This window comes from Aspergillus piperis (assembly GCF_003184755.1).
Source record: "Aspergillus piperis CBS 112811 unplaced genomic scaffold BO85scaffold_25, whole genome shotgun sequence".
NCBI lineage: Eukaryota > Fungi > Ascomycota > Eurotiomycetes > Eurotiales > Aspergillaceae > Aspergillus > Aspergillus piperis.
The window spans coordinates 268200-283004 of record NW_020291615.1 but is presented as its reverse complement, the minus strand read 5'-3'; the positions used below and the strand labels follow the sequence as shown (position 1 = coordinate 283004).

Sequence of the window (14805 nt, the reverse complement as noted above, 5' to 3'; positions counted from 1 at the left end):
CTCCCATCGCCCTCCTCTCCCTCTAGTTTCGAATCTTCTGCCGTCTCCACCGGCTTTTCTGACAACTGTGACTTCCCAATCCTCCTTCTCACCTGGTCCGGACATCCTGTGGGTGCGATTGGCTTCCCCGAATCACCGGCTTCCGATGCATGCGATGCAGTGGCCTCTCCCGCGATGATTAACACGCCTCGGTATCTCAGGACTCTGGGTGATCGGAACTAAAGTAGGACAAACTACAGACAAGCAGGAGGCTGTTTCACTGCGCTGGTCCCAGCTGGCCCTTTGTGCGCGATCAGTTCGTCTGAGTGGATTGGATCCCTCTTGTCTCTTTCACTTCGGCCCCGGGTCGACGCGAGCTCCTAGGCCTTCCTCTGTTCTCACTGGCAGTTTTGCTTTCTTCCCAAGTTCGCTGGGGATAGTAAAATCTCTCACACAGCTCGCCTCCCAAGACCCAAAGCTCCAAGTTCATCGCTTCCGCTTCCGCTGTCCCCGATGGCGTCTTCCGCAGCCCATCCTTCCGAACTCCCGCCGGTTCCTGCCCCGTCGAATCCCGTCCTCCTTGCAACCCAAGCGCATTGGATCTTCACCGATGAGGAGCTTACAAGGACGCCATCGCAGCTAGATGGCATGGCTCTGGAGGCCGAGCATATGAGCCGCAGCAAAGGTGTCAATTTTATTAACCAGGTAGGAATCATGCTGAAGCTACCGCAACTTACGCTCGCAACGGCCGCCGTTTATTTGCACCGATTCTATATGCGACACAGTATGGTCGACTTACCTCAACGACCGGGCATTCACCCTTACACGACAGCCGCGGCGGCTTTGTTTCTGGCTACAAAGGTGGAAGAGAACGTACGGCGGATGAAGGAGTTGGTGGTAGCATGCTGCCGGGTGGGACAGAAGCAGCCGAACATGGTGGTGGATGAACAGTCTAAGGAGTTTTGGCGCTGGCGCGATACCATTCTGGTGCACGAGGATGTTCTATTGGAAGCGCTGTGCTTCGATCTGCAGCTCGAGCAACCGTATCGCATCCTCTATGACTTCATCTGCTTCTTCCGCATGCAAGACAACAAGCCTCTCCGTAACGTCGCATGGGCCTTCGTCAACGATTCCGGATACACGGTGCTGTGCCTGCAGTTTACCGCCCGCATCATTGCGGCCGCCGCACTATACGCGGCGGCCCAGCACTGTGACATTGGTTTTGAAGACGATGTGCTGGGCCGGCCGTGGTGGGAACAGCTCGAGGTGGACTTGACCCAGGTGCGTCGCGCGTGTATGCGCATGGCAAAGCTGTATGAGAATAATGCCGCGCATCGAAACGGCCTGTACTACTTGACCAACCCCATCAGCACAGACGAGGGTACTGAGAAGACCAGGATCCCGCGCGTGGATGGCCCGGCGGACAACACGACACGCCCCATCGATTCCGGGCATGAGGCAGACACTGTCAACGGTCGGAAGCGCTCGCGGGACCCCGACGATGAAACGAAGCCCCCACGCCCTTTGGCCGACTCGATCCCCCTGTTAGAGGCAGGGCCAGCGACGCAGAACGGGGCCCCATCCCCAAAACGACCCCGGAGGGACTCAGTAGGAGCATCGGCTGACCGAGTCCCGTCATCTCGTATTCCAAAGGCGCCTCTCCCCAGCGGCGGGCCGGCCTTCTCCCACGACCGCCCTTCTGCGAACGGGCACCCTCCTCCAGCACATCATTCGCACCCAATCCCTGCGACCAGACATACGCATCCCTTACCACCGCCTCCCCGGCCTTACCCTCGACGGGACAGCGGCAGCCGGCCCGGTGGTGGGCCTCCAGGGCCACCTGTCGATCCGATTCAGCAACGGATTGACGAGATCGTGCAACAGAACATGTCCACCCAGGGCGGTGGGCCTGGCAGGGCGGAACGACGACCTCAGGAACGGCATCGGGGCGATTGGGAGGCTGAGACCGACTCGGGGCGACGACGACGACCGTCCATGTCCACAGGAGGCCAGCTACCGTCGCAGGAGGATGCCCATCCACATCCACCACCTCAGCATCTCCCGCCGCCGCCACCTCCGGAAGAAGAATCCTGTCCGCCGTCGCAACCCGAGCCGCCTCAGGCTCCGGAACCAGAGGACGAGGGAGGTGGCAGCGAGGAGGGCGAGCTATGATGGTTTCACCTTTGAATGAGACGAACGAGCCCATTCATGAAAGGTGGGGCCTGACACCTCCATACATAACTTATTTCAGCCGGGGGCGTCGGAAAATCCACCCGACACATTCCTCATTATCCTCCGATGAGGACTGGGAGGCTGAGCGCATCTGCAAGGGCACGAACACCTCCACAGAGTGAGAGAGACATACAGAGACACAGAGAGACGAGGGGACGAAGATGAAATAAACTCTTGACAAAGATGGGGAATGATAAGGGGGTAGGATTAAGCCCCAGGAAATACGCCAGATCTGTAGTTAATCTATATCTTCTACCGTTGAATTTAGAGCGATCATCGTGGACAGAAGCCCTTGATCACAATTTCCATCTCCGGAGGGCTGGCCTATGACAGGGGAGCAACCATGGTTGCGCAACAACCCCCTTGCAGCCGGACTTGCCGTCAAGGTCCCAATGGGATGGCTCCGACAACCCAAGGCGAGTCAAGCAATACTGCAGGTGGACTTTTGGCATTTGGCAGGAGACATACCGGCCGGATTCTTTGTCCGCCGTGGCTGGCTGAATCCCAGCAGCGCCCACTGGACTCTCTTATGTGCTGTTGGGAATGCTTGACATCACGACTCGCCCTGCGTCTTGAGAATCAAAGTTCATGGAGAGAATGTCGGCTTGGCCACCCAGCCAACAAAACCCTCTTGCCATCATCTTCTTTCTTCGGGCGAACGAGAAACTTTCGAGCGGCCCGTCCGTCAACGTCAGTTGAACCAGCCAATGGGCACCCCGTTATGGCCACATCGCTCCCCTGTCGAAGCCAAGATGCACCCGGCTCCCTCGACGACGGACCGGCGACGCAGCTGTCGCTTTTGCCGCAGTCGCAAGCTCCGCTGCTCTGGCGCCAGCGTCTGTAGTGCCTGCAAGGATCGCCAGATCGAATGTGTCTATGACCAGGGCGGCCCCAAAGGCCGTCCCCGGGTCTCCGGGGCGCGCACCACCGGCCGCCTGGTAGCTGGCCAGCCGGGGCCCGAGCCCGCCACAAAACAGACTCCCTGGACATCCCCTTCGAGTCCGTCGTCCGCCGCGGCCGGCCAGCTCTTCTCGCCGCGTCTTAAGAGCGTTGCCGATGCTCTATCTGAGGTGACGGCCGAGATACAGGAGAAGCTACAAGGTCAAAGGGTCGATGGGATGCCATGGAGCCAGGCTGGTTCTCCTCGCCAGCAGCCGGCTAAGCTGGGCTGTCGCGAGCTCATCATGGTGCTGACCCAGGATATTATCGACGCTACAGTGGCCCGTTTCAGCGGGCTCGACTGCCTTGCCTTCTTCGCTAACCAGAGCCAATTCTTCCGAGCCAACCTGGCGTCCAACACTCCCCCCGAACCGTCCCCTGCGCTCGAGCCGGCGCCGCTGGCCGCATACAACGGATACCGCATTACCCAGATTCTAGATGTGTGGTTTGGCGCACATCCGTTGTCCATGGCCCTTTCTAAGACGCTGCTGCTGCGTGATGTCCGCAGTAACTCTTACGACCCCCTACTCCTGGCCGTCGTGCTAGGAGGCGGTCTGCAGGAGTTGGAGGATACAGACGCCCAGGTGGAATCCGAGCAACTTCTGCACTGGGCGTCGTCTCGCCTACAATATATTTCGACGGCGGCAGCCGACTTGTCGACCGCGCAGGCTCTCAGCTTGCTGGCCTGGCACGAGACATGTCAGGGAAACATTATCCGAGCAATGTCCTACAGCATATACGCGAACCGTACCGTAACCCGCCTCACAATGGACACCTTGGCCCGGTCCTCACGCGATGCCCGACAGATCAACGGCGTCGACCTAGTTCAGATCGAGTTGGAGATGATGCACATCCTGGGGTGGATGACTCTCGCGTTGATGGTCTGGTATTTTACACATTTGGGAATAGTAGATGACAGTCTGCCAGCGCTCGCGATGATGTATGAGCACCCGCCCATGAACAAGGACGCGTCTTTGGTGTTACGACTCGACAAAGCGGCCGACAACTTGTCCACGCTTCCTCACCAGTGGGCCTGGATCCAGGAAATATGGACCATCAGTCACATCACCTCCGCGGCTGTTCACCTCAACTCAATCTACCCTCGTCAGACTAGCGGGCCTACGTCACCCATAGCTCATCCCCACCACTCCTGGCAAAGTCAGCTACACGAGCAATTGCGCAACATCCAGCTCTACAAGGTCGACATTGGCAATTTGTGTAACGAAGCCCGCGCTGTCCTGGCGCGCAACGTGCAAATCATCGAAGCCAATATGGAAAATCAGGTCGCTCAGACATGGATTCTCACCGCGTACCGCACTTTGCTCATCCACCTGCTGTTCCCGCGCATGGAGACCATTCCCATCACAGCCGACCTCGTTCAGAACCTCGCCGACTGTCTCACCTTTTTTACGCGCAGCTTTCCCGTCCTCGTCCACGTCTCCACCACTCAGGCGCTCCCTCAATCGAGCATTCAGTCGTGCGTCCGCTCCTACATGGCCGGTCTGGCCGCCTGCGGCAGCGCCATCGACGCGCTCTTCCTCATATCACCTAAACAATGCCGATGCTGGGAACCGGATATCTTGCAGGGCCTAGCCCGACTACTTGAGCAGGCGACAAAGCTAGACACACTCTTCACAAACGACACACTACTGACAGACTGGCGGTGGCGAAATGTGCAAGACCGGTTCCATCGGTTATCCAAGTACAAAACGGAGCTGCAAAGCGTACCAACCGGATGGGAGGGCCTTCCCATGCCTATTAGGGCGGCGGAGCGACAACTGTCATCCTCCTCCCTACCCACAGTGACCGCGGCGGTGGCGGCAGAGCCGACAGAGCCGGCACCCACACCCATTATGCCTCTATACACGGCTACTACTGAATTACCGTATGTGCCGGGATACAGCATCCCAGTTGAGCCTTCAACGTATGAAGAAACATAGCATTAGACAGTCATCTGGCTTGGGGATTATGTTGCATATGGCGTTACGGATGCGGTGAAAATGATTGGGGTAGGACGAAATCAACCACACATGGGTAGTTTGATTTCCTGTGGTTACATCATAATAAACATCTTCATTAGGATAGATTATTCCGAATCGTAATGCATATTATCAACTACATCTATACCGTTCTATTTTCCCAACGTTATCTAAAGTACCCTTCCTACCCTTTCCTAGCACCACCAACCTTTTCCATTATTTCCTCACGAAGACATCGGCGACTATGTTCACTTTCAACTAACTAGTAATACTAATAGAGCAAACCGAAATCCAGTTTCAAGTGAGTAATCCATTTTCATCAAATTCCGTCCTCACCATCTATCAAACAAAAACAGGCGACTTTTCAAGGTAGTTCAGTAGTAGATAGATACAGTTTAGTTATCTGGATTCGATCGACAATTACTGTAGGCTTTAAGTTGTTGTATGAAGTACGAACGATGCATTCTTCCACACAGACATTGCAATTGCTGAATAGCCAATTACTTATAAACTCTATTCATTCATCCATCCTATATATAGTCAAGACTAAATATATATATATACTGACAACATCAGTCCGATTTTAAGTTATAAAAAGGGTTATGTAAAGTTTAAAGTTAAACTCAAGTTGAGTAGTAGGATGGATGTCTATTAACCTTATGTACCCTTAACTTATTTGTGTTGTGCGGACTTATGTTCCAAGTCTAAACTCTATTTTTTTTTCTCCCATACCATGTTGGGGTTTTATCTAAACTAGCCTAGCACTAAGCTATGATTGAAGTGAACTTTACTAGTTAATTGTCTGATTAAATAAATGATGATGATTATGATGAGATCTAGTATAATTTCGATAGATGAATAACTAGTTACTGTGTTTGTTTGAGGGTAGATTAAGCGATCGTCTTAGGTACTCGTACTTTTATATGAAACTTATACGTCAGATTCATGATGTTTTCGCGGTCTAGTGGAGGGAGGGAGTGTGGGTTTCATTATTTTACTTTGGCTTGTATTTCATGCTTCTGTATTATTCTTGGTGCCATGTATTGTATATATATATATATACTCACCCTTTCTATAACACTATACTATCACCAATCTATTATAAATCTGGTTCTTCATTCACACCTCCACATCCCCCAACAACCACCCCCCTTCCCTACTCCCCAAACCACCCACCAGATGCGCCTCTCCCAACACCCCCTTCACGACCAACACCATCTCATCTACGGTGATCAAAAACCCAAAGTATGCACTCGCCGCCACACAGAACCGTCTATACCCTTCATCGCGCATCATCTCCCCCGAAATAATCTGCTCTTCTTGCCCACGACGTCCCCTCGACCAACTATCCACTGCCTGCTTGAACAACGGCGTCGGAAGGATCTCCGGTAACGCGTCGCCCGTTTTCAGGGCCTGTTCGCAGAGACCCATCACCGCCATGACCTGGCCGATGAGGCGGTGGTCCAGAAGTCCCGTCTGACGGGCTAGTTGCTCTTGGAATTCCTGAGGTAGGGATGAAGAGAGGAGTAGGAGGCGGCTGAGCTGGCGGTTGAGGCTGCGGCAGAGGGAGTTCACTTTGGCGAGGGAGGCGCTGTCGAAGCGCGAGCTGGAGAATTCGAAGCCGAGGAGTTTGATGGGCCCGTCGAGTGCGACGAGGGTTTCGGCGAGTTGCAGGGAGAGAGGTTCGGCGAGCCTCCTACCTTCGGTGGAGTTTTGGGCCCAAACGGTGAGGAGGAGGGCGTAGTGCGTGGATAGGGTGCGCATGGCGCGGGAGAGCGTTTTGCAGACGTGTCGGGAGGCCGATGGTGGCCGGGGGAGAGTTTGCAGAATGGCGGATGCGGCGACGCCGACGAGGACGAGGAGTAGACGTCGCCAGAAGACGTTGTAGCCTACTCCTGGGTTGCCGTATTGGGGGATGTGGCTGGAAAGTTATTAGTGGGGTGGTTTGATAGGGTTGAGGGAAAACTTACGTATCGTCGTAGCTATACGCGATGACTAGCAGGAATGTGGCTCCACCGATGATACCTCCCTGCATCAGGGCCGGCGGCAGATATAGTCTAATCCAGACAAGGATGACTAGGATTGCGGCGGTGATAGCAGACAGCCCATACGGATTGCCCGGGCCATTTGCGGAGCCAATATACCAAGCCAGCAGCCCCAAAACTCCTCCGATGACGGTTCCAATGACTCTTGCAATCAAGGAGAAGGTAAAATCCGCCATGTATACGAGCAGACCCGTCTGCCCCATAATCAGCGCCCAAAGTCCCTTCGCACGGTAGTAGAAACCCGCACTGTGAGGGATCACGCCCGGAATGCCCAGGGCGATCGTGACGACAACCATACGTATGGCATACAGGCCTTCATCGCAGGTAAACCAGTGGTAGGTTCCCAGGATGGCTCGACTGAGAGGAGGGCGTGGCTTCGTGCGGAATCCACGGGTAACACGCAGCTTCTCTTGTGCTGCTTTGGTAACGTCGTCGGCGCTGACGCGATCCGGATCGTCTTCGGTACCCTCGGACCCCGGTGCCTTGACCTCATTCGAGGAGGCCCATGATGCGGCGTATCTGAACCGGGTTGGCAGGTAAACGCGGATCTTCGTTGATTCTTGGAAGACCGTAGATACCCGCGCGAGTAGTGCCTCGGTCTTCTGCACGGTGTTGGAAATGTGCTCCTCGAAGACTAAAACGAACATAAGCGGCCGGAAGTGATGGGCTTCGCCAAGCGGCTGCTTTTCGTGTTGTCCGATCAGGATGTCGCTCATTTCATTGATAAAGACCGAACGGGCCTTGCTCAATGCCTCAAGTGCCTTCTCACAGCGTTGTTGTAGCTTCTCGCGCTCAGCCTGGGATGGCCTTTTGAACCAGCGCCGACAATTCACCAGGTGAATACACTCTTGCACGACGCTCAGCCCCTCCGCACAAGCATCTATGGCGGTCGCGCTTGTCTTGACTAGCTCTTGGACGACCTCCTTGCGCAGCGGGTGGCTGTCCGGGCTGCGGAATCCATCCAGCAGTTGTGCAAGCTGTGTGAGCTGATGCGCACCAACCTCGCGCGTATGTTTCTCATCCTCGTCCGGAGTCTTATCGACATACTTACGCAGCACATCCTGCGTGCGAGCCTCTCCCACGATCCGGCCAATGTGAAAGTCAAGAAGGGATAAAACTGCAACAAGTACGTCTCGCAAAGGGCCCTGGAAGGAGGCGACATCTTCAGCCCCCCAACAGCCTACAGAAAAGTCCAGAGGCAGAAACGCTAAGGATGGTTCCATGCCTTTATACTTCTGGATGATCCCAGCCTGTGTCATGCGCAGGTCGTCAGGATTCGGTTGTTCTTCCTTCTTGCAGAGTGTATTTGCTGTCATTGCTAGTGGAACTTGGAGGAGTCGGACGATATCCTCCATACTATCCAGAACCACATGCGATGTCGACTGAGGAAAGAAGAGGATTGAGCATGCTAGGCCGAGCCCGACCCCAATTGCGGCAGGTTTGACGAGAGTTAGGGGCAGGGTTCCTGAGAAAGAGGGTAGAAGTGGAGTGTAGTTCAGGAATAGATCCGAGATAATAATGCCAAATATAGCCGTCAAAGCTGCTTTGGGATTGCTGGCCCGAAGACGCGCCTGTATATTCAGTATAGCCCATTGCCCTTAATCGGAGAATTACCTACCATGAAATAAACAAAAGTGCAGATGAGGCAAAAGGTCACGGCAGTGACGCGCGCATCTAGCATGTACCCTTCGTAAACCAATCGCTGCGCTATTTCAGTAGCGGAGTAGGTCGAGTTCTGGGCCTGTGACACAGCCGTCTGCTGCAGGGCGGCCACTTTAGCCTGCGTTTCGGCCGCTGGTCTAGCTGCCTGAGCAGCCTTCATGGTGATGACGCCCCATGCCCAAGCTAGACAGATACCGATGAACAAGGACAGCGCACCCAAAAGATAGATGAATACGATTCCGGATGGAGGTAGAAACAATAAAACGAGACTATATGATGTTTAGCATATCAATGCGAGCCGTGCATTGGGACATGCATACGCTGCGAAGAATGTTGCAGTGCCGATGCTTTCCAGCGAGGGGTGGATGAAGATCAACAAACAAGCCACCCAGACGGCGACCCAGCATCGAAAGAAGATCTTGAGATCGCGACCATTGAAATGGTCCAGAAACGGGGGTAACCGGCGTTTCTTCTCAGCAATGGCGGGAGGAGCACTGTCCGAATCCGACCATGTCGGAGGGGATTCCTGCGTGGTTCGTTCGTCGGCCATGATGGCCTCGGGCTGTTTTGCTTGGCTTTAAATGGCCCACGTGGGCATGAGGGCTGGTGGAAGAAAAGGAAGGAGATTCTAAAAAGAGAGAGTCGAGAAAGGGAAAGCAAAGAAGCAAGGGATGCAAATAAGAAATGAACGACGGAGGCGGAATGAATGCACGAGAGAAGAGGTTGACAGGCCCGGCGTCGATCAAGAGGGGAACCGGCTGGCATTTTGAAGGCCCTGCGGGCAAATATGTGGCGCCGCAAAGGAGTGACCATTATCGCAATTAGAGTTAAATAGATCGGGTTGATCTGAACCAGGGCCGTTGGTCGTTCCATGGATGGTCCGGGGGGGTCCGGAAGGTGTTTGCCTGAAGGATTGCCGAAGATGAGCTGGTAAAGGAGGTTATGCAGGACTTATTCTGATGCTGATGCTGATGCCATTCGCGTCCTGTTCCTCCATGTCATTACTGCAAATTCTCTGCTCGACAGCAGAACAGGGATATTGGACTAGCCGAGCGAGTGATCGACAGAGGGTTGGTTCATAGTGACGCCCATGGATTGACACTGATTCAGCGGTGGAGCTGAACCTGTCTATGACCCGGATCCGAGGCGAGTCTGGAACTGCAGGAGACTGGACTAGTTGACGAGTATAGACAGGTCGCTGGGTGGTATGATGGTTGAAACTGCCATCTACCCCGGTTCTCCACTCTTAAAAGGTCCATACTATTTGTCCCTGTTGCACGTGTCTTTCAGTCTGAAGAATAGCAATTAGTGTCTGGATATGTGCTTACGTCCCCTGAATGCCCTTGGTGAACATGACATACCAGACTTAGGTGAAGAGAAACCTGAGAGCTTGATACCAGGATGGGTGCAATGGGTAGGGACGATGAGAAGTTCTTGTGCTACAGAGACATACTAAAAAGGGTCTGTTTGCGCTGTATGTCTGCTCTGTCTACTGGCGTGATGCCCGACCGTCACTTCTCAACCCTCAGTACTACAGCTGCGCTATTTCAGGAGTCCAAGCACTAAAAGCCGAAATTCATATTAGGATTGCTGGAAAACGCTCATCTTAAGCATCGCACAATCGCATCGAAAAAAATATGCACAATGCTTAACCACCAGTCTGGTTCTATTTGTATGCTCTCCTCCAACCAGTTACACCCCGTTCAAACCATCATACCATTATCCAGCAAGCTGCTCGACGCCACGAAGCTAAATCCGCCGAAAAGCTCGCCCTCACCGGGGTGACTGGCTGGCGGACCGGACGCCCGGGCCGCATAATGGTCGTCAAACGCATGCACGATCGGACTCAGCGGCAGCTGCGTGAAATCCATCGAGAAGTTCTCCGCCAGGGCTGGGTCCGTCACCACCGGATTGATCGGAGGCGCCACCTCCCGTCGTTCCAGCGCCTTCCAGTCGATCTTTCGGAAGAAACGGTGGTTCTTGATCGTCTGCAAGTCCTTGGGCATGTGGTAACCCAACCGCTTCGACGGCTCCTTGCGAAGCAGTCGGGTCAACAGGTCCTTGGCATCGGGTCCCAGGAAATAAGGCAGAGCCAGCTTCTGTTTCACAATTTTCTCCTGCAGCTTGGCGTTGTTGTTGGCTTTGAAGGGAGGAGATCCAGTGAGCAGGTCGTAGCCCAGCGCGCCCAGTGACCACCAGTCACAAGCTTTGCCGTACGACTTGCCCTGCACGACCTCCGGAGCCATGTACTCGATCGTACCCAGCGAGGAGTTGCAACGGTCGTCATCGTTGATGGCAATCTTACTGAGCCCAAAGTCCGTCAGAAGCAGATGGCCCTCACTGTCCAGCAGGCAATTTTCCGGCTTGAGATCGCGGTAGATGACCCCGACGTTTTGGTGGAGGTGTTCAAGGGCCAGTACCATTTCCGCCATGTAGAATGCAGCCGCATCCTCGTCAAACATACGCTCCATAGCTAGATGCGTAAACAGCTCGCCGCCCTCCGCGTACTCCAGGATCAGATACAGTTTCTCGTGGTCCTGGAACGCGTAGAATAATTTGACCACAAAGGGGTGACGGTTGACACTCTCCAGAATGGTGCGCTCGGTCTTGGTTTGTTCGACAAGCTTCTTGTGAACGGTAATCGACGCCTTACGAAACTGCTTTTGCGCGTACAGCTTGCCCGTGAGCACATGGCGCACCAGTAATACAGTACCGAACGACCCCTTCCCCAGGCAAAGGAGGGGCTCAAAGTCATCAGTTGTCATCTTTCGGCACAGCTGGGTACGCATATCCCGCACGCTTGATGTATTCCGCGAGTCTTCCTCGGCGGCCGCATCGGCGCTAACATAGTCATGCTCTAGAGGCACCTCGTAGCTAGTCAGGACCTCGGTCTGATCACTGTCGGAGCAGACACTGGCATTACTCGGGGTCTCAGCGGGGCCGGCTGAGGTTCCATTGCCAGACAGGCTCATTGATTCAAGCTGGAGTTTCAAAGCGCTCACCCCACAGCCAGCCGCGGGCTGAACCAACGGACTGCCCCCATTAGTTCCAGCACGAGTGCGCGGGTGCGAGCTCGGTGCACGAGAGCTGGCAGCCGATCGGTCCGAGTCTTCATCGGCGGAGCCGCGAGGAGTAAACCCGCGCACGGTCGAAAGGGCCGGGGCAACCTCATGAACCGCGTGCTTTTTCTTCTTCTTGCGGCGGTCAGCCTTCGCGGCGAGAGGGTGTGCGTTGAGCTCTGGAGCCGGGAAGGGATTGCCACCATGAACACCAGGCCCCTTTATCATAGGTCCTTGCTTGCGCTGGGGGCTGCGGGCGCTCATACGAAAGCCGGTTTCCGGGGCGTCGCTCATGTTGATCTCCTTGTGTGAATGCGACATGTCGGCTTGCGGACTGAACACATCGCTGACCGAGATGTCATCGTGACCAGTAGTATTCGCCGAGGGATCCATTGTGTCGTAGATTTCTTTTCGGATATCTCTCTATTCCCGTAATTGACCAAGCACGATCCAGCAGCCGTCCGATCAGAACGGCACAGCACGATGCGTAAGCCAAGGGCGATCAAATGCACCCAGGCATCGACAAATCGAGGCACTCCTCTAGTTGAGGTCTAGTCAAAGTAATCTAAGAACACAAACAGAGTGGTCAGCTTTTTTCTGTTTTTCTTTCCACGCCCCCACACGCATATCCACACATACACACGCACACGCACAAGCGCGGGGTATGCACGGAAAACCCTAAATTTCCATATGCAAGGGGGAGTCAAGGGTCGATCGGAGCAGCGTACATTTGGTAGCACACAATCCGAGAGGGCTAAGCGACCCAGCAGGGAAGTTACGCGGCAGCCTGCAAGATCTCTCGGATATAGCACCTATTTACCGTCCGCCCTTGTTCAGGACGGACCATGGACCCTAAGCCAGAACACCTTGTCGTCAGAGACGGAGTGAGCGGACGACACGGCCGAGAAGCCAGTCGAAGAGGAAATATCGAGAGACACTGAGGAGGACGGATTCAAGTCGAGGGTCAGCAAACGAGAGCGGGGAAAGCGGATAAAAGCGGACGACGAAATCGAGGGCAGCGCAGACAAGCACATAGAGGAACAGCTAAAATGAGGATGGTTGAGATAGCAGGGGATGGAAATTGGTCTCCAGGGAGCAGGCACAAGAGGCACAGCGAGGATTAAAAACCGGGTGAAGATCCCTTTTATAAGAAGAGAGGGAGAAGGAGGAGAAGAAGAAGAAAGTGAGAGCTGACTTGGATTTGCTTTGACAAACGGGAAAAGAAAGCTGCCCGGCCTCGGCGCTGAGTGTATTTTTCCCGGCCCGCAGACCAATCAGCGTGTGCCGGTGCTAAGCGACGCTAGACTCAATGGGGCAGGATGACTTCACGTGTTGCGGTCATTGGAGGATGGCACCTGATTGCCCGATTGGGCAATCCGGGGAAGCTGCCTGAGGAACCAGAGCCACTGATACTGTGTACGATGAAGTACTTGAGTGGCTATACTACGATATGTGTATCTAGAGGGAGGAGAGAAGGAGGAAGGCGTTATCACAGGATCTTGTTATAGAGTTACTTACTGTAGCTTATGCAGGGGTAGTAGATCTACCGACGGGCTATTAACTCCACCCGCCTCAACCAACTATTTAGTAATTATTTTGTACTAGAGGTTCAGATCCATCCAAAACCCCCTGCAGCTCTTCATGCATCTCTCCCTTCAAAAAAGACCTGCGACCGAGTGATTTCCACCCCCGATCCCTCCACGAAGGCCAGCGCACTGGGCTTTTCAACCCGCACTGTCACCCGTTCATTCCCAAATTCCACCGTGACAATGCGCGCGACAAATGTCGCCAAGGCCTCCACCGTCTGGAAAGAGGTGGTTTCGACCCGCTAGTAATTCGTAGGTTGGATTAGCCTAACACCCAGGGAAGAAAAGCACAGACACATTGAAGGAGAACTCACCTCAGCGACAGCCCGGGTCATGGCTTGGTACGTATTGACCACCGTAGACCCCCAAGGCAGCTGTCCAGGACCCTTAAACTCCAGAGAGACAATGACAGCCTGCTTCTCCACCCTCTCGTGAGAGTTGACGCCCAAGATACAGTAGCACCGAATCCCATCAATGCGGAACTCCTCCTCCAGGACGACCGGACAGCGCTCCGACTCTCCCACATCGTCCGTAACAGCCTCATTAGCCTGACGATACCCCCATACCGTCACACTCCGGTACTTAAGTCCTTCGTCCGCCCGCAGCAATGCCTTGGGGAGATGCAAAGACACCTCACATTGGCCAAACACCCCGTCAATAGGCGAAGTCGAAGATGAGTTGAAAATAGCCGCCAGAGCCTGAGACTGTGAGCCCGCCGAAGCGCTGCTTCTCCGCTGGGTGTTGTGCACGTGCGACATCCTACGGACCCCAGCAGCAGTCTCATCCAACAGTCCAAGTCCACAATGAGCCACAATTCCGGCCGTCAAGCGCACATCCTGTCCCACATCACTTGCCAACATCTCGTCACGGCGGCTCCCGTCGACACTGATCATTCGGTGTCCCGGGTTCTCGGGGTGCTTGCCCAGGTTACGGATATCCTCCTCGAGACGGCGGTAAAGCTTGCCGTAGTCCAAGGAGAGGGAGACATCGTCGGCAATGGCGGCGGCCACGGCGGAGGAGTAGGAGAGCTTCAGCGATGCCGTGCAAGGCTGCGATTTACCGGAACGGTGCCATGGGTCCGGGGCAGCTGGGAGGGGCAGTTGGATGTTGCGAAGACGCACGCTGTCCAACACCGGGGGGTGGGATGGGATATGAACATTTACGCGTTGATCGGCCATGGTGACTGTAAGATGGGCGACAGAGATATGAGAGGAGAGAGCTGGAACTAGTCAGTTCCTGGGGTACGAGCTCGAAGCTGCAGCTGCTGGAGTACCAGACAATCAATGGGCTGTTGTGACGTCAACCAGTAAGCGTGGAAGCCCCA

At 54.6% G+C, this 14805-nt stretch overlaps 5 protein-coding genes across 5 annotated transcripts; 2 read left to right on the top strand and 3 right to left on the bottom strand.

The window, feature by feature from the left end:
• Positions 1 to 357: 357 nt before the first annotated feature.
• BO85DRAFT_160801 (putative cyclin) lies at positions 358 to 2329 on the top strand. Its single transcript, XM_025654232.1, has one exon. It carries the CDS (start codon positions 493 to 495, stop codon positions 2149 to 2151), a length of 1659 nt encoding a protein of 552 aa, XP_025511164.1. The 5' UTR covers positions 358 to 492; the 3' UTR covers positions 2152 to 2329.
• Positions 2330 to 3054: 725 nt separating this feature from the next.
• BO85DRAFT_453333 (uncharacterized protein) lies at positions 3055 to 5276 on the top strand. The gene has a single exon (XM_025661027.1). The coding sequence runs from the start codon at positions 3330 to 3332 to the stop codon at positions 5088 to 5090; it is 1761 nt and encodes a 586-aa protein (XP_025511163.1). The 5' UTR covers positions 3055 to 3329; the 3' UTR covers positions 5091 to 5276.
• Positions 5277 to 6227: 951 nt separating this feature from the next.
• Positions 6228 to 9811, bottom strand: BO85DRAFT_160573 (uncharacterized protein). The gene is made up of 4 exons (XM_025654230.1): positions 9157 to 9811; positions 8793 to 9105; positions 7100 to 8745; positions 6228 to 7050 (listed from the first exon to the last, which is right to left on the bottom strand). Exons 1-4 carry the CDS (start codon positions 9384 to 9386, stop codon positions 6249 to 6251), a joined length of 2991 nt encoding a protein of 996 aa, XP_025511162.1. The 5' UTR covers positions 9387 to 9811; the 3' UTR covers positions 6228 to 6248.
• A 659-nt stretch (positions 9812 to 10470) lies between these two features.
• BO85DRAFT_160704 (AGC family serine/threonine-protein kinase) lies at positions 10471 to 12788 on the bottom strand. The gene is made up of 2 exons (XM_025654231.1): positions 12624 to 12788; positions 10471 to 12460 (listed from the first exon to the last, which is right to left on the bottom strand). The coding sequence occupies exon 2, from the start codon at positions 12286 to 12288 to the stop codon at positions 10540 to 10542; it is 1749 nt and encodes a 582-aa protein (XP_025511161.1). The 5' UTR covers positions 12289 to 12460; positions 12624 to 12788; the 3' UTR covers positions 10471 to 10539.
• Positions 12789 to 13461: 673 nt separating this feature from the next.
• On the bottom strand, positions 13462 to 14696 carry BO85DRAFT_453330 (dihydroneopterin aldolase). Its single transcript, XM_025661026.1, has 2 exons — positions 13796 to 14696; positions 13462 to 13723 (listed from the first exon to the last, which is right to left on the bottom strand). The coding sequence occupies exons 1-2, from the start codon at positions 14657 to 14659 to the stop codon at positions 13535 to 13537; spliced, it is 1053 nt and encodes a 350-aa protein (XP_025511160.1). The 5' UTR covers positions 14660 to 14696; the 3' UTR covers positions 13462 to 13534.
• Positions 14697 to 14805: the final 109 nt, after the last annotated feature.

What these genes read in the sequence shown, in the direction of transcription:
- BO85DRAFT_160801 (XM_025654232.1), top strand. Translation starts at nt 493, where the DNA reads ATGGCGTCTTCCGCAGCCCATCCTTCCGAACTCCCGCCGGTTCCTGCC.
- BO85DRAFT_453333 (XM_025661027.1), top strand. Translation starts at nt 3,330, where the DNA reads ATGCCATGGAGCCAGGCTGGTTCTCCTCGCCAGCAGCCGGCTAAGCTG.
- BO85DRAFT_160573 (XM_025654230.1), bottom strand. Translation starts at nt 9,386, where the DNA reads ATGGCCGACGAACGAACCACGCAGGAATCCCCTCCGACATGGTCGGAT. An exon ending in ACTGCAACATTCTTCGCAGC is followed by an intron (nt 9,106 to 9,156) that starts GTATGCATGTCC and finishes AACATCATATAG; the next exon opens with TCTCGTTTTATTGTTTCTAC. An exon ending in GCGTATAGCTACGACGATAC is followed by an intron (nt 7,051 to 7,099) that starts GTAAGTTTTCCC and finishes ATAACTTTCCAG; the next exon opens with CCACATCCCCCAATACGGCA.
- BO85DRAFT_160704 (XM_025654231.1), bottom strand. Translation starts at nt 12,288, where the DNA reads ATGGATCCCTCGGCGAATACTACTGGTCACGATGACATCTCGGTCAGC.
- BO85DRAFT_453330 (XM_025661026.1), bottom strand. Translation starts at nt 14,659, where the DNA reads ATGGCCGATCAACGCGTAAATGTTCATATCCCATCCCACCCCCCGGTG. An exon ending in TGACCCGGGCTGTCGCTGAG is followed by an intron (nt 13,724 to 13,795) that starts GTGAGTTCTCCT and finishes ACGAATTACTAG; the next exon opens with CGGGTCGAAACCACCTCTTT.